The sequence below is a fragment of the Petromyzon marinus genome, chromosome 23 (assembly GCF_048934315.1).
Source record: "Petromyzon marinus isolate PM22_M1 ecotype Great Lakes invasive population chromosome 23, UKy_Petmar_22M1.pri1.0, whole genome shotgun sequence".
Taxonomy (NCBI): Eukaryota; Metazoa; Chordata; class Hyperoartia; order Petromyzontiformes; family Petromyzontidae; genus Petromyzon; species Petromyzon marinus.
In genome coordinates this window covers 4,948,000-4,971,337 of record NC_133689.1, presented here as the reverse complement: position 1 = coordinate 4,971,337, position 23,338 = coordinate 4,948,000, and the positions used below count along the sequence as shown (strand labels likewise).

General features: G+C 44.3%; 2 protein-coding genes across 10 annotated transcripts in view; one reads left to right on the top strand and one right to left on the bottom strand.

Annotated features, from left to right (window-relative positions):
* Nucleotides 1–4,369: 4,369 nt before the first annotated feature.
* LOC116945214 (transcription factor 23-like) lies at nt 4,370–22,439 on the bottom strand. Of its 3 annotated transcripts, none has more exons than XM_032959508.2 (3): nt 22,362–22,439; nt 6,023–6,605; nt 4,370–5,377 (listed from the first exon to the last, which is right to left on the bottom strand). In XM_032959508.2, the coding sequence occupies exons 2-3, from the start codon at nt 6,599–6,601 to the stop codon at nt 5,264–5,266; spliced, it is 693 nt and encodes a 230-aa protein (XP_032815399.2). In that variant the 5' UTR covers nt 6,602–6,605; nt 22,362–22,439; the 3' UTR covers nt 4,370–5,263. The 3 variants fall into 3 exon arrangements, with proteins under 3 accessions (XP_032815399.2, XP_075925091.1, XP_075925090.1); XM_076068976.1 differs by lacking the exon at nt 22,362–22,439 and adding an exon at nt 7,469–7,765 and having other exon boundaries at nt 6,023–6,626; XM_076068975.1 differs by lacking the exon at nt 22,362–22,439 and adding an exon at nt 7,469–7,760.
* LOC116945213 (centrosome and spindle pole associated protein 1-like) overlaps nt 11,714–23,338 on the top strand; it is a 30,927-nt gene continuing 19,302 nt past the window's right edge. For 4 of the 7 annotated variants that reach the window (XM_032959505.2, XM_032959504.2, XM_032959503.2 and 1 more), the window contains exons 1-9: nt 11,715–11,884; nt 15,044–15,171; nt 15,612–15,711; nt 15,906–16,009; nt 16,848–16,919; nt 17,231–17,311; nt 17,603–17,730; nt 19,283–19,422; nt 20,569–20,665. In XM_032959505.2, coding sequence (XP_032815396.2) covers nt 15,070–15,171; nt 15,612–15,711; nt 15,906–16,009; nt 16,848–16,919; nt 17,231–17,311; nt 17,603–17,730; nt 19,283–19,422; nt 20,569–20,665 — 824 coding nt within the window. In that variant the 5' untranslated portion in view covers nt 11,715–11,884; nt 15,044–15,069. Of the gene's footprint in view, nt 11,885–15,043; nt 15,172–15,611; nt 15,712–15,905; nt 16,010–16,847; nt 16,920–17,230; nt 17,312–17,602; nt 17,731–19,282; nt 19,423–20,568; nt 20,666–23,338 lie in introns of all 7 variants that reach the window. The other 3 variants (XM_032959500.2, XM_032959499.2, XM_032959506.2) reach the window with 3 other exon arrangements.

Genomic DNA, 23,338 nt, shown 5'->3' with positions numbered 1-23,338 from the left:
TGCTTTACAACACTTATTTGACTGCCTTAAAACAATTAATGGTCATATAATTAACAGCTGATGTATAATCATCTTTATACAGCAGTGTACCCCTGCATAATATTTATTTACTATTTAATTCAGAGACCGCTGACACCAGACGTCTATTTTTCAAGGGAGACTTAGATAAAGGAATGTTGAAGGTATTATTTTAATGCAATTAAAATCGTAAATGAGACGTTTATAGCTTTTCATGACCAAGCCATCAGAAAATGTGACAATACACACAACAAGTAATCAATATCAGGTAAATAAAACATCGCTCATTGTTGCGCAAATTAAACTTGATTAAAAGCCGGTTCGACGCATGTATTGAACCTACTAATCGGGGCTTAATTTTAGCAGTGTCTATCCGGCACTATGCACACCACGTCCACAATAAATTTAAATTTGTGGCTACTAGTCATGCGCCGTCTGCTAAATTCAACCAGCGACAATGCAGCGTTGTCCATATTAAGCCGTGGTAATAATCCATTGTAATCGATTATACGTCGTGTGCCAAGCCACTGGGTGTTTAACATATTAAGGTTGCTACCACGGAAAGGAATTCCCCATTTGTGTCCAGTAGATGGAGGTATCGTGCAAGAATTCAAATATAGAAACCACGCAAAGCGTTCACTGCAAGAATGTATTTACATGCAGTAATTGAAACAAACATTTCCAACGCTGGAAAATGCACTGACGATCACTGGCGGTCAGCCCTTCTCTTTATCCTCTTCTATCACTACTACTTTTACCGCTATGGCTACTCCATCGTTACTGTTCCCGTGAACTTCACTCGGTGCTTTCTTCTCCCATGTTCAGAACTCCCAGTACACTTGGCCTCATCCACACAGCGTTAAACCATCACACTGAAGATCAAGACACTTCTCTTATCTGCTTCTTCACTCGTAGTGCTTCGCTTTAGAATTCCTCTTTTCTCAAGTCCGTATAACCTTGCTAGATTCAAGAAAGTTTAACTCTTATACAGTCGTGCTGTTTGTTGCTGGTCACTTGTGCTAATAAAACTGCGTAACTTTGAAACCAAAAAATCGGCATAGTCCTGCGCTGGCCAGCGTGGCCAATGGGCTCATCAGTGTGACCTCTGCATTAGAAGTTATGACCTCCGAATTGAAAATCCAGTGTGGCATCTGCATTGGAAGTCCAGTGTGACCTCTGGATTGGAAGTGCGGTATGACCTCTGGTTTGCAAGTCCAGTGTGACCTCTGAATTAGAAGTGCAGTATGACCTCTGGTTTGCAAGCCAACGTGACCTCTAGATTGGAAGTGCAGTATGACCTCTGGTTTGCAGGTCCGGTGTGACCTCTAAATTGGAAGTGCAGTATGACCTCTGGTTTACAAGTCCAGTGTGACCTCTGAATTAGAAGTGCAGTATGACCTCTGGTTTGCAAGCCAACGTGACCTCTAGATTGGAAGTGCAGTATGACCTCTGGTTTGCAGGTCCGGTGTGACCTCTAAATTGGAAGTGCAGTATGACCTCTGGTTTACAAGTCCAGTGTGACCTCTGAATTAGAAGTGCAGTATGACCTCTGGTTTGCAAGTCAGCGTGACCTCTGGATTGGAAGTGCAGTATGACCTCTGGTTTGCAGGTCCGGTGTGACCTCTGAATTAGAAGTGCGGTATGACCTCTGGATTGCAAGTCGAGTGTGACCTCTGGATTGGAAGTCTAGTATGACCTCTGGATTGGAAGTTCAGTGTGACCTTGGATTGCAACTCCACTGTGACTTTAGACCAGATTGCAGAGTCCATGCAGTGTTGTTTAACCATTACACCACGGTATCATCCCACCCAGATCGTAGACGGAATACGACTTATTTATTATAACTTACCGCACTCCAGTCCATCCTGGGGTTTATTCTGCTGCCAAGTTAACATATTTGGTGGGGGGTTTGGGAGGTTCAATACATGTGCCAGTGCAGCCACAACTAACGCGACAGATTTACTGCCTGGCAAGAGGAACGGGGGGAGAGGAAAAGAAGGGCTATCTCGCGATAACGGGGGAGGTATTCAAAGGAGTTTGGTTCCTGGGCTTTCAAAGGCCGGGATTGAAACGTCCTTGGAAAATGCTGCCACAGCTTTGTTTCATTTTGGGACATGAAGCGGCTGGGTTCATTAAAGGAGATTCTGCATTACGATCTCAACAGCTTGCGTTCGACTCCTGTGCCCCATTCGTCAACAGACTAAAAATTATATACATGTTGCGCCTTACAATACAACTGAAGTTGTAAGTGTTAATGCAGAAGTTATCATCACCAATAGGGCCTACGGGGTCAGGCCTGCCTTGCCTGGTTTCCCTACCCGGTTCCCCGCACCTCTCAGGTGGCGAGGGGCTTTGTGACACAGGGACCAAGTCGCTCATCTTCATCAGCAATGATAAACAATCAGCCATGAATACGACGTCTCCGATCTAGCTATTATTGCAATTCCTGTATTGACACACTTTGTAATTACATTTCGCATGAGCCACGATAATCGCGATAGAACAAGATCAAAATGGACCGTAGATGATCGTGGATATTATATTATCATACTCTTATATAAGCGCACAACTTTATCTCTGTGCTGAACGCTGAACTTTCCGTCGTTTTCATGCAGGGGGCGCTGCAAACCTACGCGCCCCCTGCATGAACGACGGAGTCGCAGGGACAGACGTTCGATCACGTTGGTATCGATCTGCAGACGGCGGTCTTCTCGCACGGCCAGCAGCTCTATGTCGCCTTATCTCGATCCCGCAATCCCAACCAGGTGAAAGTCCGCGTCGAACCGAAACCCCCAGCAAGGCCATCATCTACTTAACGACGAGAGAAAATTCACACGAAATGTCCTTTTCAATGAAGTCTTCCAGATGTGAAATTATATAAGCGTTTTTAATGAAGAAATGAAATGATCTAATTAAAAACATAATGCAATTTAAAGATGATTCATTTTAAAACTTCAAAACGGAGCATCGGGTGCTTGCGTGAATGCGTCGTTCGTGTGCAATTTTTCGTGGCTTTCCTGGCCGAAGGCCGTAAATGATTGTGAGGGGCGACGAAAAGGTGCCCCCGAACAACCCCTAGTATCTTATAATACGTATGTCGTGGCATTGCCACAGTGCAGCAACTATAATCCATTACACTTATAATTAATTGCCCTGTGAGTCGAGTTCAGGATTCGGGGGGGGGGTCTTGGTGTCTGAAGCTCCGTCACCCGGTATTAGAGGGGGAGTGGAGGAAGTGACTTGGGGGTCTGGAATGGGTTTGAATTGAGTTATCCGTAGCCAACGAGGATGGGAGGCCACTGCATTAATTCAGGGTTTGATATTTCAAGGCCGGGGCTTGATTTTTTTAATTTGGCATTGTGAGTGAAACTCCCCAAATAGTTTGTGTGCATTGTGAAGATAGTAGCCAGGGGCAAGTGAACTGACATAGCCTTTGCTAGATGCAAAGACAAAAATCCCCCGTAAAGCCTCAGTAGACTTTTGGGGTAAGTGTTGTTCGCGATAACTTATGAAGGCCGGCATGGCACACGAGGGGGTGGGTGGTCAGCAACACGCCCGACCGGCTTTGTCTAACCACAGTGGCAATGATTACACACTGCACCAGGTACTCATTTGAGGCTGAGTCGACCTAGGTTCAGGCCAGGACGGGTTCACATAATCATTACTGGTGTTGACCGTAAGTGAGAATCGAACTCGGGTTGCCAGAAACTTAGTGCAGCACGTGCGCTAACCACTAACACTACTGCTCCCCCCTAGCTAGATAGAGAGAGTAGTGCAGTAATGCGTGCACTTCAAGGTCAATCTCAAATGTTGTTTTATTTCTCTTGAGTAACTCAACATATCTCAATATTGGGGTGATCGGTGGTGCAGTGGTTAGTACACTGGACTGTAAACCCCGTGACCTGAGTTTGGCCACGGCTAACATCAACCCCGTCACCAACTCCCATGTCCTACATAGCATGAGGCCTCCATCCAGCATTATTATTGTTACATTATTCCATAATCAACATCTCAGGTTGTTTTGTTTGTAAAATTGTGAAGATTGGTGATGCTGCTGGACAAAGGCTGTGCCGTTCATAGGGGTTGCTTGACCATACTTCACCACATTGGTCAGTGCAGGGTGGTAAAGGAAGGGGCAGGGCTGGTTCAGATATCAATCATGTTAGCAGTGGTTGGGAATCGAACTCGGTTATCCTGGTATATAGTGAAACACATTTGTTTAAGCATGCAAAGCCAGAACCGCGTAAGTTTTCCTAAAAATAGCTTTGTACCCAAACTAGCATAATCCAAACGGTTTTACATTGTATAATCACTCGTACAGTACAAATAAATCACAAATGATATTCAAGTATGCGTATACAGAGTGTACACAGTTTATTTTAATGCACGCTTGAGTTAATATATAAATTGTAACATCGTTTCTTCTGCAGTGAACCTACATAATATTAAGTTGATTACAAATAATACCGTATTCTTTACATTGTAAGACGCACTGACTCCCCGCCCCTCCATATTGTAACGCAAACGTTAGGGATGAGGCTTATATGTATGTATGTTGAACTTTTCTATGACTTTATTGACACCGAGAATAAGTTTGGGGCGCGTCTGACTTTCCGGAGCATCTTATAATCCGGATAATAAAGAATAACAATGTTATACCGTAGCATGCATTTCCTAAAACATCGATTTTTTTTCTTCTCAGTGGCAGCAAAAAAAACCATCCTGTTATATTTTTAACCCGTCATTTGTAAATAGTATACAAAGTAATAATATACAAGCATAGTGTCAATACACCGCTGAATCAAGGGCCTCCGCACGATGCGTCGGTCATGAGGCTTGTGTTTGACCATACTGTACTTGATCACCCTGCTCATGACAAGTTGGTAAAGGTGGACTCAACAATGGTTCTGATATCACTTGCCAACTATGCAAGGCATGGCCGGGAATTGAACTCGGGTCGATTAATGCTGGCAATACTGAACATTGATTTGTCCCAAGGATTTATGACCATAGAGCAGCGACAGGCACATCGATTCAATCTTGATTTGAAGCTTTCGTGACTGCAGGAATCCATACTCTTTGGTTCCTTCGGTAAAGTCACGTAGGTAGAAAAATAAAATAAAATAAATAATAATAATAATATAATATTTTTAATAATAATTATATCTTATTTTTTGTTTTATTTAACTTTTTCTACCTACGTGACTATAACCGAAAGAACCATCGATTCGTCGAACATGAAAACTCATGCGAGAAAGGTTTGCTGGGCCCTGTCTCTTCCGTCCTGGCAGTTCTGGCGCGATGGAAGCCTTGCCGTCTTGGTAATGCCCTCGTACAGCCGAGAGCGCATTGGCCACTTCTGAAAAATGCAAACGACAGAATTAAAAAACAAAACGAGCACAGAGGTGACAGTTGATCCAGGCGTGGTGGTAATATGCATCCATAATCTAGCACTTTGGAAGCAAGCGTTGATGGATGATGTACTTTGGTGACAATCCCCAATACACTTTCGTCGTTTGTTTTCTCCAGAAACTCCAATTTCCTCCCTCAACAACAAAAGACTCCTTAAAACGCTTCAAAAGCAATTGGCAAAATAGTCCAATGCAGGACTCCCCCTGAATAAATAAACCATGTTAATAAAACTAAGTAAATCTAAAAGTAAATATAATTAACAAAATCACATGCAATATTAAACAGTTCGTATTTCAGTTAAAGCAGATGCATGTGTACAATAAGTATAGAAATCTTAGACATTAGGTAGACACAGAACAAGTAGAGAGACCTCTCATTGTAGAATGTAAAAATAACAATCCAGTGGCCGCTGATTCGATCTCCCAGCGAGGCAGATTAAATCCTCCTGCTTCTGCCCAACCAGCAGTATAAATTAGTGCATCACAGTCAATTGGCAGGTCACATGAGGTAAGGTAAAGTGTGAGTAAGCCCAACTCCAGTAATAGGTGACCAAATACATTCCGTGTGCCCTGAAAGCCAATGCAGTCCTCACCTTCATTGGGTGTAAAAATCCTGGAAAGTTCCCCGTGGCGCGTGCCGCCGCTTGCTCTTTATCCTGATGAAGGGACGGGGACCCCTTGGTGGCTCCATGCGCCCTCCTTGTCAAGAACTCCCTGGCCACGGGGTCTGGCCCGGCGACAGCAGGTGGAACTCCATCAACGTATGGGCGACCCGTTTCCACGCCAAGAGTCCTGCTCAGGTGCGCGATGTACGCACTGGCCAGGAGCAACACGTCCAGCTTGGAAAGTTTGGTGTCTGGCGGCACAGCGGGCAAGCTCTTCTGCAGCGCTAGGAAGGCGGCACGCATGGCTCTTACGCGGGACCGCTCCCTGTTAGCACCCGACGACTCCTTATCGACGTTGGAGTCTCGTGTCCCCCTCGAGATGGGGGTCTCCGCACGCTGGGAAGACCCCTGTTGCTGTTGTTGTTGTTGTTGCTGCTGCTGCTGCTGCGGCGTGGGTCCGGTGCTCTGGCATGGCCCACGCGTGGTTTGCTTGCGCTGTGTGGCCCACGCTCCGATGCAGGGTCGGCGTGTTGGGCCGGCCGTACAGACGGGATGGATGGGATCCATGGAGCTAAAAGTTGGATATTGCAGTCTAAATTAAAAAAAGCGTGCATACATATGGATTTTGTAACGCGCTTCTGGACACATTTGTCCTCGGAAGGATTTAATTTGCTACCTCATTGTTCAGGTGACCTCCCCAAACGCAAATCTCGATCAAATGTGACTACAGGCACAGTCATGCATTGGTGCTCAAAATCCGTGGGTACAAAATGCTCAAAGGGAGCCTTTACATATTCACTCGTGTATGTCAGTGTGTTATAATACGGCACGTAATGAGACCAACAGGAGCTTTCATTCACGAGTGGACAGAACAAGGATAAAAACCAAAACAACACGGTGCGTCTGCACAGCTTCATGTATACAGTACATATGGATGATTCCAAAGTAACATAATTAAAAGAGCAATGCAATCATCAGACGTGGCGTTTATGCAATGCACAAAACCTGCTATCTCAGAAGAGTTAGATACTTTCTATTTCCAAATGAAGATCCTATGCTGTCATTCCGTTACCGTGGAATTATAGTAAAAAATGAACACGCTACGTTTGGTATTTGCGCTATTCTTATTGTGCAAGGCGATTACAAAGGTGTTAATCTTCACAGATATATAGGGGCAAGAATACTATGTAGTTTAACTAAATATAGCAATTTGCCGTTATTTTTTTCTGCACTTGTGGCCTCTTTCGTATAACATCACGGGAAATTATCGACCGTGAAACAAACGTCAGGTATTTTTTGGTAATTTACCAAGGCGGCTTAGGTTCTTGAAACTGCGACCCTCTGCAACAAGCAATGAACGCGCTGCAACTCACAACATACACCATATAAATGCAAATTCGTTGAGTTGCGTGCGTGCGTGCGTAGAACACTTACGTGCGGTTTAAAGTTCTTGTGCTGCCTGCCCTGTGTGCTATTCGAATCGTAATGACCACAAATAGCGGGGACCTGCACGCACTCGTTTTTCCTTGGGTCCGTCCTCTACAGGCAGCCCTGTGCCATACCCCACAGATTGTTTGGCGCCGCACATCCAGCTATATTGGACGAGCCTTATCCACTCGGCCTGATAAAACGCTCCGTATTTCATCTTGCGGGCCAATGCTTCCCACGTACGGCTGCATTTTTAATAGCTCAGCGAAGGACATTTTAGAAGCGGGACTGCAAAAATGCCCACACTTAAAAGATAGTGGGGACATTTGGCAGATGCAAGCTGCTATGGGGTTTCAGAAATGATAATTTGTTGGAAAAAATAGGATGCTGTATTTTTTTTCGTTTGCATCAAACCCACAATTTTACTGCATTCTCATATTTTCTCACGTGACATTGGTATACCAAAAAAAATTGCAACATGTTTCTCAGACGCATTCATCCAGCTGATGGTGCTGCCCCGTCGAGGGCCCTAAGAATGTATTTTTGGAGGGGACCCCCTTTTTGACCTATATACCAACAACATATCTCCAATTTTCGGTCGAATACCCTCTTGTACAATGTTTTATCCATTGGCCATTGTCAACTTTATTCCTCATGAGGACATATTTCTTGAATAATACCCTGGATTAATTGAAAGGAACATAACATTTATTAAAATATTCATAATAAAGGGTTTTTTGGTTAGATCCCATCAGTATGTTGTGGATTTACTCTCCAACACACCAGTAGTACAGTAACTAATTAGCACGTTTTGATTAAGTGACAAACCTTACTAAATTTGGTTGTGTCGGGTAGTCGCGGCTTAACGACATATTTATATTCTTAGTTTTTTCGGTAAAGTCACGTTGAAGAGAAACAACAAAATAACAAAATATATATAAAACAATAAAAAAATTCTCACGACGTTTCGACCATAACTCAAACGGTCATCATCAGGTGTGTCGGTTTGCATAAATTTATTTTGAAAACGGCATATTTATTTATATATATAAAAATAACGTTTGCGTCACGCGCAACGATTGGCTGTTTGCCAGGACTAGTCCATCTATTTTTTGAAAAGAGGAGGGGGGAGACGAAATTTGTTTTTATGTATGCTGTCTGAAAGCCACTGTAAGCGTGAACAATCAATCAAGAACTGAAATGATTTATCAAATCTTTCCAATGATTGCTAAGATAGAATCCATCTTCTCGGTTGAAATTGTCTCTGTGTTTGTATATGTGGATAGCCTCATGAACGAATCTCTCATGGAAGCCAGATGGCTTACAAAGAACCTCCGTCTTGGAAAAGTCAATGGCATGTGAGCCTACTGAATTAGAACAATGATCTGCTACGGCCGAGGTGTTGGTCCTACCGTGTTTAAGGTCTGCTTTATGTTCACGAATGCGGTCCGAGATATGGCGTTTGGTTTCTCCAATGTAACTACTACCACAGAGGCAACTTAGTTTGTAGACACCAGGGTATTGTATGTCCGGAATCACATCTTTTACAGACGGAACCAGATCACGGATTTTATGTAATGTGTTAAAACGGACCTGGATCTTGTGTTTATTCAAGATTTTGGAGATCTTTTTTGTGATCCCAGCAATGTAGGGTAAAGTGATGGTTTTGAAAGGCTCCTCAAGAGGGTTCTTCTTCATGGTTTGAGTGATAGCTTTGCGGATTGTATAGTCGGAGTAACCATTAGCCCTAAGAGCTTGGTGTACGTGCTTGAGTTCACTGCTTATGTGTTCCTGGTCGGATATGCATTGGGCTCTATGATACAGAGTCTTGATGAGAGAATTCTTCTGTGATGGATGGTGGTGGGAATCCGGTTTCAGATAAGCATCCGTATGGGTAGCTTTCCTGTAGACAGAGTGGCTCATTGAACCATCAGGTCTCTTTTTAATTAGGACATCCAAAAAAGGTATCTTGCCATCTATTTCGACTTCCATGGTAAATCTGATGGCTGGGTGTATGGAATTGATGTGGTCGAAGAATTGGTCTAGAGCAGGCCGGCCATGTGGCCAGATGACAAAAGTGTCATCCACGTACCTCTTCCATAAGGTTGGGCGCAGAGTGGCAGTCTGGATGGCGTCAGTCTCAAATTTCTCCATGAAAATGTTAGCTATAACTGGAGAAAGGGGGGAGCCCATTGGGGTGCCCTCAGTTTGTTTGTAGAAAGTTCCATTCCAAGTGAAGTATGTATTGGTTAAACAGTGTCTCACCAGGGGGGGTACCTCAGTGTTTAGTCCTTTTGTCATCTGGCCACATGGCCGGCCTGCTCTAGACCAATTCTTCGACCACATCAATTCCATACACCCAGCCATCAGATTTACCATGGAAGTCGAAATAGATGGCAAGATACCTTTTTTGGATGTCCTAATTAAAAAGAGACCTGATGGTTCAATGAGCCACTCTGTCTACAGGAAAGCTACCCATACGGATGCTTATCTGAAACCGGATTCCCACCACCATCCATCACAGAAGAATTCTCTCATCAAGACTCTGTATCATAGAGCCCAATGCATATCCGACCAGGAACACATACGCAGTGAACTCAAGCACGTACACCAAGCTCTTAGGGCTAATGGTTACTCCGACTATACAATCCGCAAAGCTATCACTCAAACCATGAAGAAGAACCCTCTTGAGGAGCCTTTCAAAACCATCACTTTACCCTACATTGCTGGGATCACAAAAAAGATCTCCAAAATCTTGAATAAACACAAGATCCAGGTCCGTTTTAACACATTACATAAAATCCGTGATCTGGTTCCGTCTGTAAAAGATGTGATTCCAGACATACAATACCCTGGTGTCTACAAACTAAGTTGCCTCTGTGGTAGTAGTTACATTGGAGAAACCAAACGCCATATCTCGGACCGCATTCGTGAACATAAAGCAGACCTTAAACACGGTAGGACCAACACCTCGGCCGTAGCAGATCATTGTTCTAATTCAGTAGGCTCACATGCCATTGACTTTTCCAAGACGGAGGTTCTTTGTAAGCCATCTGGCTTCCATGAGAGATTCGTTCATGAGGCTATCCACATATACAAACACAGAGACAATTTCAACCGAGAAGATGGATTCTATCTTAGCAATCATTGGAAAGATTTGATAAATCATTTCAGTTCTTGATTGATTGTTCACGCTTACAGTGGCTTTCAGACAGCATACATAAAAACAAATTTCGTCTCCCCCCTCCTCTTTTCAAAAAATAGATGGACTAGTCCTGGCAAACAGCCAATCGTTGCGCGTGATGCAAACGTTATTTTTTTTTATATAAATAAATAAATGTGCCGTTTTCTAAATAAATTTATGCAAACCGACACACCTGATGATGACCGTTTGAGTTATGGTCGAAACGTCGTGAGAATTTTTTATTGTTTTATATATATTTTGTTATTTTGTTGTTTCTCTTCAACGTGACTTTACCGAAAAAACTAAGAATATGAATTACTGCAGTCACGAAAGCTTTAAATCAAAATTTAAGACATATTTATACTTCAGAATCAGATATGTATTTATATTGGAGGAATCCGATTAGCTATAAATCAATTTTTCACATATGTCTAACCCAAAAAATCTTTATTATGAATAATATTGGTCGCGAAAGCCTTTGTGTCAAACTTTATGAAAATAGATAGATGCCCATGTGTAAATATGATTAATCTAACAAATTTGGCCATGTCCAGATAACGCTGTGCTCAGCCAAAACCTAGCATAATCACGGGTGGCTGAAACTTGGATTTAAACCCAGGATATCAGTGGCAATGGCTCTGGCATGTTATTACAAAACACCCAATTCAACCATACCACCACCATACCCGCCCATACTGGACATCTGTGAAAAGGAGCTTCATCGCTCATAGGATTCCTCCAGTCTAAATAAAAGATTCTGATTATATCTAACGTCGTGACCGAACAAATGAATTGGTGCAATACATTATTGTGACTAGAAAAATATATATTTTCTAATTTGGGCCCTCCGAAGTCCAAATGTGTTATGGCACGCGCTCGATTTTGTATAGCGATAGCCACATATCGCGATAACCACATACAGCGATAACCACATACCGCGATAACCACACACAGCGATAACCACATATCGCGATAACCACATATCGCGATAACAACATATCGTGATAACTAAGAATATGAACTACGAGCCGCTTGGCAGTTGTGTCGCACGCGAACGCGGCCCCTTTAAACAGCGGCTCGTCGCGACCGGTGACGTCACTGCGTCCATCACGACCGTGTCGATCTCACGCCTCACACATCACCCCTCCCCACACTCTGTTTTTTAACCATTGTAACAACGGGAGGGGGGTTGCGCGAACAGCATCATTCTCTGTAATTTCTCCACGTTTACCCGACCGGTAAGGTGCGCCGCGGTTTAAGTTGAATGTTGTATTTTTTTTACGTGGTCTGGCGGTATCCCTTCACCGGCCTGCCCGCGCACTTCCTTGGGGAGAGGCGGCCCCCTATTCCGGCTGGCCGACGAGGAAAAGCGTAAGGCTTCACCGAGGCCTCCGGAGTCGGGGGGGGTCCCCCAACCCGCAAACTCTACGAACGCGCACTGGGAATGCGTTTGGTTTTAAAGTGATTTAATTAAGATTGTGTTATGTAACAACTTCATGTAAGACTCGTGATTTTCCCCGTTGTCTTTGTTGTATGTGTTTTGGAAATTCCTGACGTAGACTATACCTGTGTTTGTGAGCGGTTGTCATCGTGCCAAGAGTTGCACAGTTGTAATAGTTTTTTATTTATACTGTACTTGTATATCGACTGCATACCTGCTAATTTGTTTATTGCGTTGTCTGATTTTAAGCCAGTTGACTTCCCAACTAAACGGCATGCATCAATACTGAATCGTCAGATCGTACAGTTTTGTTAACTATATTTAATTGTCTCCGTAATGTGCACGTGAAGTGCGCACATTGTATTCATTTCAACCTTGCAAGAAACGCATTGCAGAAGAGGGTTGACAGCTGCTTTGAGGTGGCCTTGACTGTTTGAGTGGTTATTGGAGAAGGCATTGCTGCTCCGGGCACAGCCAATTGAGACCTGTTGATTGCGTGAGTGTCTTGGGTCGTGCCAGTGTCTCCTTGTCACGTTACAGCGCCTGCGTCGCTTGACAACGTTTTTTTAATGAATGCCCTGCGTAACGCCGAAAGGGAATTATTTGTTTCGCGCGCTTACGTTTGTAAAGAAAATGCATGTTTTCTTACTCTCTACATTGAAACTAAACGCTGCTCGTCATACCTGTCAACCCCCTATCAGTGCTGCCTACCTTTTTGCAAACAAATTAAGACCTTATTGATCACCCCGTGCACTTATAAATCTCAACGTCGTTCATCCTACGAAGTCCCATCGCAAGGGAGAAACACAAACAAATAGACACAAATGTTTTTTGCCCGTATTGAAACGACTGTACGCCGTATAGACCTCAATATTCAGTTCCCCTGTACAAGAATACGGGTTGACATGTATTGATAATTGACGTTGAGCGTAATTAGGATGATGAATGCGAGTTAAATTAATCGCATGCTTGGTGTCTGCGTTTGGAATAAACAGTCTGCTGACGTTATTGGACACGGGAGACGCTAAATGGTTGCCAGGGCACTCGAGTCAGGCGTGGCCCATCAATGTGCCATAAACCACTTCTAAAACTGTCACTCATTCAGACTGCTATGGCATCAGTGCACTATGCGTGTCATGGTTCACCGTCCAATCGTTTTAAGTCACAATTTAGGTTCTCTTATTTGATTCGAGAAAATTGTGTTTATTCTCCTTGTGTACATTTTCCTTACATTGTTTATAATTTTTGTGCCTGTCCAATTTTGGCCCCTCCAAAGACTTATACAGTATATGTATGTTCATTATTATGCAGCCTTTTGCCGAGAAGAAGTTCAACTTAAATAAAATCCGTTGCTGGATGTCAGTGATGGGTGCTACTTGACCATACTTAACCATGCTGAACAATGTGAAATTTTGAAGGTGATGGGAACTCCGGTCTGGTTCAGATATAATTTTACCTTAGCAGGCATCCAAACTCAGATAATCGGGTTCATGGTGCATTGGCTGGGTTGAGGCCAAGTAGCACACAATTCGCATATTATTTAGCGAAAATAATGAATAACATATTCTCAATATGCAATGCTACGAATGTAATGTGAGTGAGAGTTCATTTTAATTGATTAATTGATCCATCATTACACACGTATAGTATTTGACCCTGGAAAACCTGGGCTGCTTCGTTTTTTAACATGTTGGGTTTTATGTAGCAAAATCGATGCCTTCATTATTTTTATGTTCATAATAATGCTTCTGTAGTATTTTATTTACCACATTGTGTATTTATGTATTCTTGATTCAGTTCATCCTGACATATCTTCATTGTTGTTGTTTGCCCATCGTGTCATTGGTTGTAAGATAATATACACTTTTTACCTTGCATTTTAAAGGAAACTTCGGGGTAAATCTTATAACCTGGAAAATGCATTCTTCCAGAAAACATGTTTTAATCAAGTTGTTCAGAATAATATTTTATTAGACATCTCTCTCCATGTAAAAATAGCACATTCATAATCATCTTCCAGACGACAGCTCTCCATAGTACCATATTCTCCCAATTATAAAACGCTCAATTTCAAAATTAAACCAAAGTCAGCGATGTGTCTTCCTTTCTGGAGCATCTCATGATCATGATCTGACAAGTGTTGCATGCCAGTTGTGAAAAATGTATGAACTTTGCAATGGAAAAAAACATTGTGGCTGTGGTGGCCAAGTGGTGGTCACTTATGTTCTCACCCAGTGTCCAGGGAATTTCCAATTTCAGTCCAAATTCATACCCCACTGGTCCGTGAGAGTGACGTTAAAAAGCATGAACACTCTCTACTAATGTGTGTGGCCCTAAAAGGTCTCGCAGAAAAGTTTGCAGAATCAAGTCATTGTATCGGTTGAGCCCAGAGTACCTAATAATTGCACTTGCATTTTTATCAACAATTGATAACATTTCACATGAAAACCACCATTTTTATAATTTCCACTCAGTTGTACTTGGCCATCAACCAGCAACGGATTAGCAAAGGGCTGTAAATTATTCTTATTAAGGAGATGGAGCATTGAAATTAGTTCATATGCAGGTGCCAGGTGGATTATTACATCGCAGGATTGTGAGATGTGATAGCTTGGGCAGGTCTTCATTCAGCAGTGGATTGAACATTGCTGATGATCATTATACCTTAAAAATATATCGAGCTAATGATTTTCGTTATGGCCCTTTAGAACAGATTGAGCATAGATATATTTACAGAATATCACACGTTACACTCTCGTGGCGAAAACATTGACATATATTTTCATATATCAGTTTACAGATGTTCAATTCCACTTTCTTCAAACTGTCGATTGGTGAGAATCTTTTTGGGTGTTAAACACTTTGCCTAAGGCTTTGTGGTGGTGAATGATGATGGCATTATAAAATAGCCAAATAAAATGTGCAGTTGTGTTTTTTTCCTCCCTGCTGACTCTAGCGACATGTCCTTCTGGTGCAGTAAGAATGGACGACGATGAGCTGGAGCGGTTTCTTCGTGAGCAGAAAGCCAAGATTGCGCGCGACCAGGCCCAGCTGGAAAGGGACCTGCCCTACATGGAGATGCAGGTGCATTGCCCAAGTGAAATTACGTATTCTGTTTGTTTTACTGCCATTTGTCACAGCCGGAAACAACAGAACAGAATGTGCAGCTATGCCTCTTAGCTTCGATAAAAAAGCTTACTTTTTTAATTGCTTGATTTTAAAGTCTGCAGTACAAGGGAAATCCTCTTTAATGAACACAATTAGGAGCCACTAGGGGCTGACTCTATAACCCGTTTATCTGTGATCATCAATCACCATTATTACTTGATATCACACCCCACACAAGTATAAAACAAGTTGCTAAGCGAATAATGGAATTAGGAAGTACAAGTGATTAGAGCACTGCATACAGGTAGGGCAAACTGGAGTTAGATTGGTTATATATTCATTTAATTTATTAGTTTTAGCAACGTTTGAGTTTTTTATCATTCTTTTTTCCTTTTGTTTGAAAAAAAAAAACCCAGGCACAACCAAAGCAACACACTCATATTCAGGACCATGAATCAGAATCAATGAAGGAGAACATTCCACAAAGGGGAAGCAATGACAAGCTGAAATATAATGGTGAGTTCACGTGGTTGATCTATTAAATATGTGTTAAAGCTAGGTCACCATTTTTCCGTGGAAATTATCTAGCAGTGGAGCGATTGTGTGGCATACGCATGTCCCAGGTGATCCCACCAGGAGTGCATGTTCTCCTGTGTCAAAAGGGAGACGGGAGCCCGGGTAACGGTGACGTGCGTTTCCCCGGGGAGCAGATGACCCATCCACCCACGGGCTGCCACTGGGGGCCGAGTACGAGAAGAAGAAGCAGAAGCTGAAGGAGCAGCTTCGGCAGGATTACCGCCGCTACATGGCCGAGGTTTGAGCTGCGACGATCCCTCAGCGCCCATCTTGTATGTAGCAGCTGGCCCAAAATCAACACCAGTCCTAAGGCTTGCCCTAACCTTGTCAGGTAGTTCTGCACTTTACATTTCAGCCTAGACTCTAATACCTAATTTCCACTGTACAATAAAGCCATGGCGGGGCCGTTGTAAATCAGTCTGGTGCAGCTCGGGAGGTGCCAGGTTGTTTTTCCACTGCAGAAGTCAAGCCAGTTTGGGCCTAAGCCATATCCAGATGTCTTGGGAGGTGAGCGCATCATGGTTTGGTTCCAGTACAGCACAGCTAAATAGCCAGTGGAAACCCATGCGTACTGTGAGGGCTCTACGCTGGCTCAGCTTGGATGTGCCAGTGGAAAAGGGATGATACGTTCTTATGCCCCTCTCTTTACCTGTTCGTGTTTCCTGTCCACGTGGTTCCTTCTCGTGGTGTCTTCTTGGGCAAGAGTTGTCGCTAGAAGGGATGATGGCCGTTGACCAAGAATAATTACAAAGTGGCATCCAAGGAATGACAGACCACGTCAGCTTGTGAAGGGCTTCATGGAGCAGTGAATTGACCACAGCTGATGATAACTAAGCCGAAGATGTTCTTACAGTTAATGCACATGGCCTTTTTACTCAAACACTAATAATAATCTCTAATATATGCTAGCCCTATAATCTGTAATACTCTATAAAGTCTGACATACGTTAGTGCCTGTACTAACCCGAACCGAGAGTTATCTATAATAACACCAAAGAATATTAAAAGCACATAAGTGGTATGCTTAATTTACATCATGGTATATTATTGAAGAGCATGCTGCTGTTGTGTTGCAGAAGAATTTCCGCTCGAAGGGAGTCGTGGCATTTGAGACTGATACCACATCTCCCAGCCAAGCCCTAGAGAAGGTAACGTATATCCACATTCACACAAACTTGATATATAAGCCCAACCAAGCAACCAGATCATTGTGAAACTCATGACAAAGTCTCACTTTAACCTTTGATGGAAACTACCACAGCATTTGGGCACAGAAAGTTAGACGTTTTCCTATTTTACTCAAAATTATTTTAATAGCATTTTCAGACGTAATGTATGTATGTTTAACTTCTTTCACACCGTACATAGCCAACCGTGGAAATCGGAGGTATATTATCAAAACAGCACTTCTGACTTAACTGTTATGTGTGTTCTTGTTCATTCCATGACCGTAAACTAGGAGAGGCCGAGAACACACGTGAAGGAAACTTTGGCTGAGCTTCTTGAGGAGCGGGGCTATGCCGAAAGGAGACATGAACAGGTACAGAGAGGGGAGTAAGACAACTTTAACCCCTTTTCCAGGTTTACGAAGGCCACAATACACAAAAAGATCACATTCCCATGCCTCTAGTCCATACAGTGACTTAGTAAGGCATTTGTTTCAAGTTGTGTATAAGTGTGTTTTGTTGCCACGATATGGCACATATGTTCCCCATGCACATTATAAATTTCTGCCACACAACATCCATTCCGGGTTGAGAACCGCTTGCAGCGAAAACCCCAGTAAGAAACGTTGGGGGGTCTCTCTGTTGACCGTGCACTGCCGCAACAGGATGAGACCTCTTCGCGCAAGAAGGATGCCGCAACATCGATGGAGGCGTACGAGGAGCTGCTCAGTGAGCACCGGAGGGGCAGGGTCGTCTCGTTCGAGGATGGACTAGGGGATCCCTGGACCGCCCGGTGAGACGACAGTGCGGGAAATGCTCGTTGACTTTGGTCTACACATTTTGGAACAACCTGTCAGGATTGTGTGTTCACCAATGATTATCAGATGCTGGAAAATAAGCGTGTAACGATTTTTACATCGTTGCGGAATGAGGCGCCATGCCCTCTACGCATTCGAATCGCGATTGACGATGTTCCAAAATCGTTGAAAATTCTATCAAATTTGGGCGATTCTGCAATTATTCGATGAGTGGTGGCAGATTGTTTCCAATCTGATGTGGAAGTTTGGTTGCCATTGTGCAAAAGTAGTTGGAATAACAGCCAAAATAGCTACATAAATCAGTACTTGAGTCTCATCAGCATCGTGTGGCTCATGAAACAAATGCCAGTGGCTTGTCTGGTGTTGACATGAGCCTTCCATGAACATGTGGGGCTCCAAGTAATGAAAGGTCATTTGGTCGATGGACCGTATGTTATTTATTTCAGAAAAATATATGCATTTATTGAATACCCACATTCTGCTGATATCGCACAATCGTTTTGTAAAATAATATTTGATTACACTCTAATGTCGTGGCATATGGCTTTAGTCCAGCGCTTTGGATGCAACGGTTGGTGGATCACATAACTGTGTGAAACTTCCAAATTTATGACATGTAAGCAGCTTCGTAAAGTTTTCTGTGTCGACCTCTGATTGTTATTCCCTAATATGCGGCGTGCGTTTTTTCCATCTAAGTCCTGCTGTTTCCTCCCATATGTCAAAGCACTTATTAAAGTTTAATTATCCAAAAATTCGAATTCTGAATGCTTCTGAAATCGTCTGGAGATTGAATAATCAGAATCTTTTTTTATCATGGAACAATCCGATGAGCTATGAAGCTCTATTTCACAGATGACCAGGAGGGGCAGGTCAGCAAGTTACAACAAATGGCTCCAGCATGGCTGCTCAAAACTACACACTGTTTGGGGAAACTTTAGTTTATCGTGATTACATTACACTGAACTGTAAAGTCACGAGGCAAATGGGAAGCTGAAGCGAATTTGTTGAAAACTTTATTTTTAGTAAAACCACGGTTGCTGTGCACAGATCCAATGGTCAAAAACATAAAGGGGCCAGCAACAGACAGCACTATTTAATGTATAATAGATAAGCCTTAAGTACGTTTCTGAACTTGAGCAATTTTATGAGAACTTGGGAAAAGAGACGATGGGAGGTTATTCCGAAGTCGAGCAGTGCGACCAAAAAAGCAGAAAGAGAAGTGATTTGGCCTGCAGTGTGGTGAGTGATTGTGAGTGCGTTGTTGTGACCTACAGTGCAGTAGATGCAACACAGTATGGTTGAGACGAAACAGTCAATCTGGTAGACTGAGTCTTCTACACGGGCGTATGGAATTAATGAGTTAATTCACAGAAACAGTTAACTAGTGACATATAGAGCTGGCTGTGTATTGTCTGAATAGTGTTTAGAACAAAGTGTTGTTATTGTAATTTTAATCACAAGGTGTGTATATAACTTAAACACTTTTAAATGTGCAACATATATGAACCCTGTGGCGTGCCCACAAAGCCTTCGCCACATGAGTGCCCGGCACCAGTCCGGTGCGGAACTGGTGGGAGAGCGGGATGAACGGGAGGAGCGCACCAAGTCAGCTGGCATGCGGCATGTGCCTATGCACGCCCCCACGCGTGCCCACGGCATCCTGCCCGGTAGGTCGCCCCATCGCCTAACCACGAGGCCTCGTCTCACACATACCCCACTGATAAATACGCACACAGAGCAGTCGTGGTGGCGGCAGCTCCTGTAGCCATTATTCGTAAGATGAGAAGTTATATTACATATAATAGCAACACTGGCTGCATCCAGAACAACATGTGTTGGCATGTGCCTCTGATACTAAATTTCATATGTGGCTCAAGCTTGATCGAGTGTAGTGACACATCATTAGCCTACAGGAGGCTACTGAGCCATTGATTAGTAATTTCTCCAAATGATATCCATGCCACAGCCTGCACCCACAGGTTGAGTACTGCTGGTCTCGTACTACGATTGCCACGTTATTTTTTATGATATGGTTAAACATTAATGTTACCAATATGATGATTATCATTCAAATTTCAGTTCCCGTAACTTTGTAATTGTATTTCACAATTTTATTGTATTGTTTTGTGCTTGCTGTAATTTCAGTATGCATAAAGTGTACTTGAAAGTTTTTCACACTCTAGTTCACTCCACGTAAACCTGCCATAAGTTTGCTAATTATTGCAACTTTACACCTTATTCCTCTGATTATGCACATGCTGTCCATTATACACAGTGTGCAATTAAATAATACATGTACATATTATAAAGTATGATGTCATATAACTGCCTCGCCATTGATTACACTGGAAAAAGTTTGTAAAGTACTAAATCAATTTGTCATAGCTGCAGTATTTTATTTTAATTACAGTAAAACCTTGGATTGCGAGCATAATTCGTTCCGGAAACGTGTTTGTAATTCAAAGTACTCGTATATCAAAGCACTCCGTATATCAGTTGTGATCACGTGATGCTCGGCAGACAAAGCGTATACGTACTACTCGTATTGCAAGACCTCGCTCGTTTATCAAATTAATATTTATTGAAAATTTTTGCTCGTCTTGCAAAACACTCGCAGACCAAGTTACTCGCAATCCAAGGTTTTACTGTATTGTGTTATTAAAAATGAAATGGGACTAACAAAACAAAGGAATTCATGATGCAAACATATTAATAAAAATGTGACAGTTTAAGTGCAACAAAGGAGGGAGCAGTGGTGCGGTGATTCATGACGTAGGTGACATTGACAGCCACCATCTCCACCCTCTCTGCAGTCCACGAGGGCAGGTGCAGCCTGGACAAGCGGAGGAAGGAGCGCTATCGCCTGGACCTACTGGAGCAAATGGCCGAGAGGGAGCAGAACAAGCGGCGGTAATGCACTCGTTGCAGGTTGAAGAATGCCCATTGTATTCTCCGGATTATAAGACGCAACTTCCCCCCCACCCGCCTGTAATTGAGAGGAAACGTTTGGGGTGCGTCTTATAATTAATCCGGTCGGTGCATGTATATTTGTTTGTTTTTGAGACCATGTGGGGAGCGGTATAGTGTAACGGCTGGCGCGCTGCGCTACGAACCGGGCAATCCGAGTTTGATTCACACTCGCGGCCAACACCAGTGACGATTATCTGAATCGGTCCTGGGCCTCCTCTACGTTGACTCAGCCTCAAATGAGTACCTGGTGCGATGTGTGAACTTCGGCACTCGGGAGACAAAGGTAGCCCAGCGTAGTGCTGGCCACCCACTCCCCCGTGTGCCGTGCCGGCCTTCATATGTGCTCGCTAACAGCACTTGCTACCAACAGTCTGTTAAGGCTATACAGGGGATTTTTGTATTCGTCTCTGTCTTGCAAGACCAGATTTGTCTACTTTTATTGACTCGAGCAAAAGTTTGGGATGCTTCCTACTTACCGGAGCATCTTATAATCTGGTGAATATGGTATTTAAAAATGTTACCTGTCAGGTGATAGTCTTTTTTTTTATTTGCACTTGCTTAACACAGGGCCGAAGGCCTATAATGCAAACCTGATCACACCTAAGACTACTAATGACAGGTAAGCAGTTAGGAATGAACACGTTCATTTAAATGAGCAAGGGTTTGTGTAACTTGGGAAAAGGGACGATGGAAGGGAGTTCTGATATCGAGCATTTTGAGTACCAAAGGTAGATAGTAAAGTTTTTGTCCTGCAGTGTTGTGGTTCAACACAGTACAGACGAGAGACCCAAGGCCTTGACGTGGTTGGAGGTGTCGAGGTGTAGAATTTATCGAAACAATGACGGTGTGAGTAGTGTGGGGGCCGACGTCCACCCCACCGCCTTCACTAGGCAGGTGGGGCGCGATGTCCGCCCCTTCCACTCCCTCCTCCACCGCGTCGGTCGGCTCCTGCTGGGCCCCCACCGACCGAGGGATCGGGCCCCCCGCGCTAGCACCCTCTCTGAGGGACATACTCCGTGCTGCTGGCTCACCGCCGCACGGAGTTAGACCACACACCCGTGCACACCACAGCTAACGCAGGGGCTGTACGAACGCCCCCCGCACCTGCAGGCGATTATCTCTTAACGCGCGCCCTTGCACACCGCAGCCTTCATGAACACAGGGGGCGCGAACACTCTCGCACCTCAGGCGATTATGTCTCTTAACGCGTGCCCGTGCACACCGCAGCTATCGTTAACACAGGGGCGTGAACGCTCCCGCACCTCCTGGCAACTATTTCCTAACGCGCGCGCACACCACAGCCAACGCTAACGTGGCGCACAGCGATGCGCCCACAGCTGCGAGCGGTTACCTCATCGCGCGCCCGTGCCGTGGCTCCACGTCCACTCTGGCAGCGCGTCTTCTCACGCAGTCGCTCCACACACAAATCACAGACACCACACCGATGCTCTGTGCTAACTTTTATTCGTGGTGCAAATACACACTACCTGGGGGAATATTTTGCGAGAAGAGCCTTGCCTGCTGCTGCGTAAGTGCCCAGTCACTCAAACGTCCTACCACGTACCTTGAAGCTGTACTCATGGCATCGCACGGACGCTGTGAGAGTCGGAGGGAGAAGAACGAGAGAAAACTTTACCTATCACTGCCTCGTAGCAGCACTGGCTGGCATCACACGGATGCTGCGAGTGGCCCGAGGAGGCAGGACGACAGGGAGTGGGTCTTGGCGGCCCAGAGGTTGAAGACAAGAGAGCGAAAATCGTCCCGGGCTCCTCTTTTTATTCCCTTAACTTCAAAGGCCTGGGGTGACGTCTTACCGCGCGGCCAATCGTGCGCTTACCTGTGCCGTTGCTCACTTGCACCTTCTCCTGCATGGCCTATTCCTCTAACTTCAAAGGCCTGGGGTGGCATTGTATCACGCGGCCAATCGTGCGCCTACCTGTGGTTACCGCCCCCTGTTACTGTGTCCTCCGTGGAGTGCCGTGGTGGTGGCACCGGCCACCCATTGTCCCTCGTTGCTCATTGTCTGGAAAGGCGCCCAGCTGACGAACACACACCCTGCGAGTGTGTATTCGGTATGAGGGTCGAGATGGGGGGCAGTGGCGCTGTGACTCTCCTGACCTCGTGGTCTGCTCTTCTTGCTTAATATTCCACCCTCAGTCCTTCCCGATGCCGTGAATAACTCATTGCGGCTGGCCCAGTGAACCTTTTCTTTTTGCGCCCATACAATTTTAAGCCAACTCGGGGGCACCGCAATGTGACCTGTCCTGCGAGGGTCGGCCACTCTCATGGCACGGGGAAACCGTGGGACTTTCCTCCTTGGGACCCTTCAGATCCCCCGCCGGGAAACTACGTGTGTGCGCTGCATGTGGGTGCTCGGTGTGTGTGCTCAGCGTGGGGCCAGGGAGGGAGTCGCGGCGCTTGCAGAGTTGCTTCACGGCCGTGGCACCACAGTAGGCATAAAATCATCATGAAGATACAACTTGGTGATTCGAGTGATTTGAGTGCAGGGTTATCGGTCAAATGAATTGCTTTATGTTGGATGCTAGAATGCAAATTGAGGTAGGAACACGGCAACTAGTCATGAAAAGTCTCAAAAAGGATTGATATAATAAT

Coding starts and splice junctions, on each gene's coding strand:
- LOC116945214 (XM_032959508.2), bottom strand. CDS start 6,601: ATGGATCCCATCCATCCCGTCTGTACGGCCGGCCCAACACGCCGACCC. Junction 5,378..6,022: donor GATTTTTACACCCAATGAAG/GTGAGGACTGCA, acceptor TGCATTTTTCAG/AAGTGGCCAATGCGCTCTCG.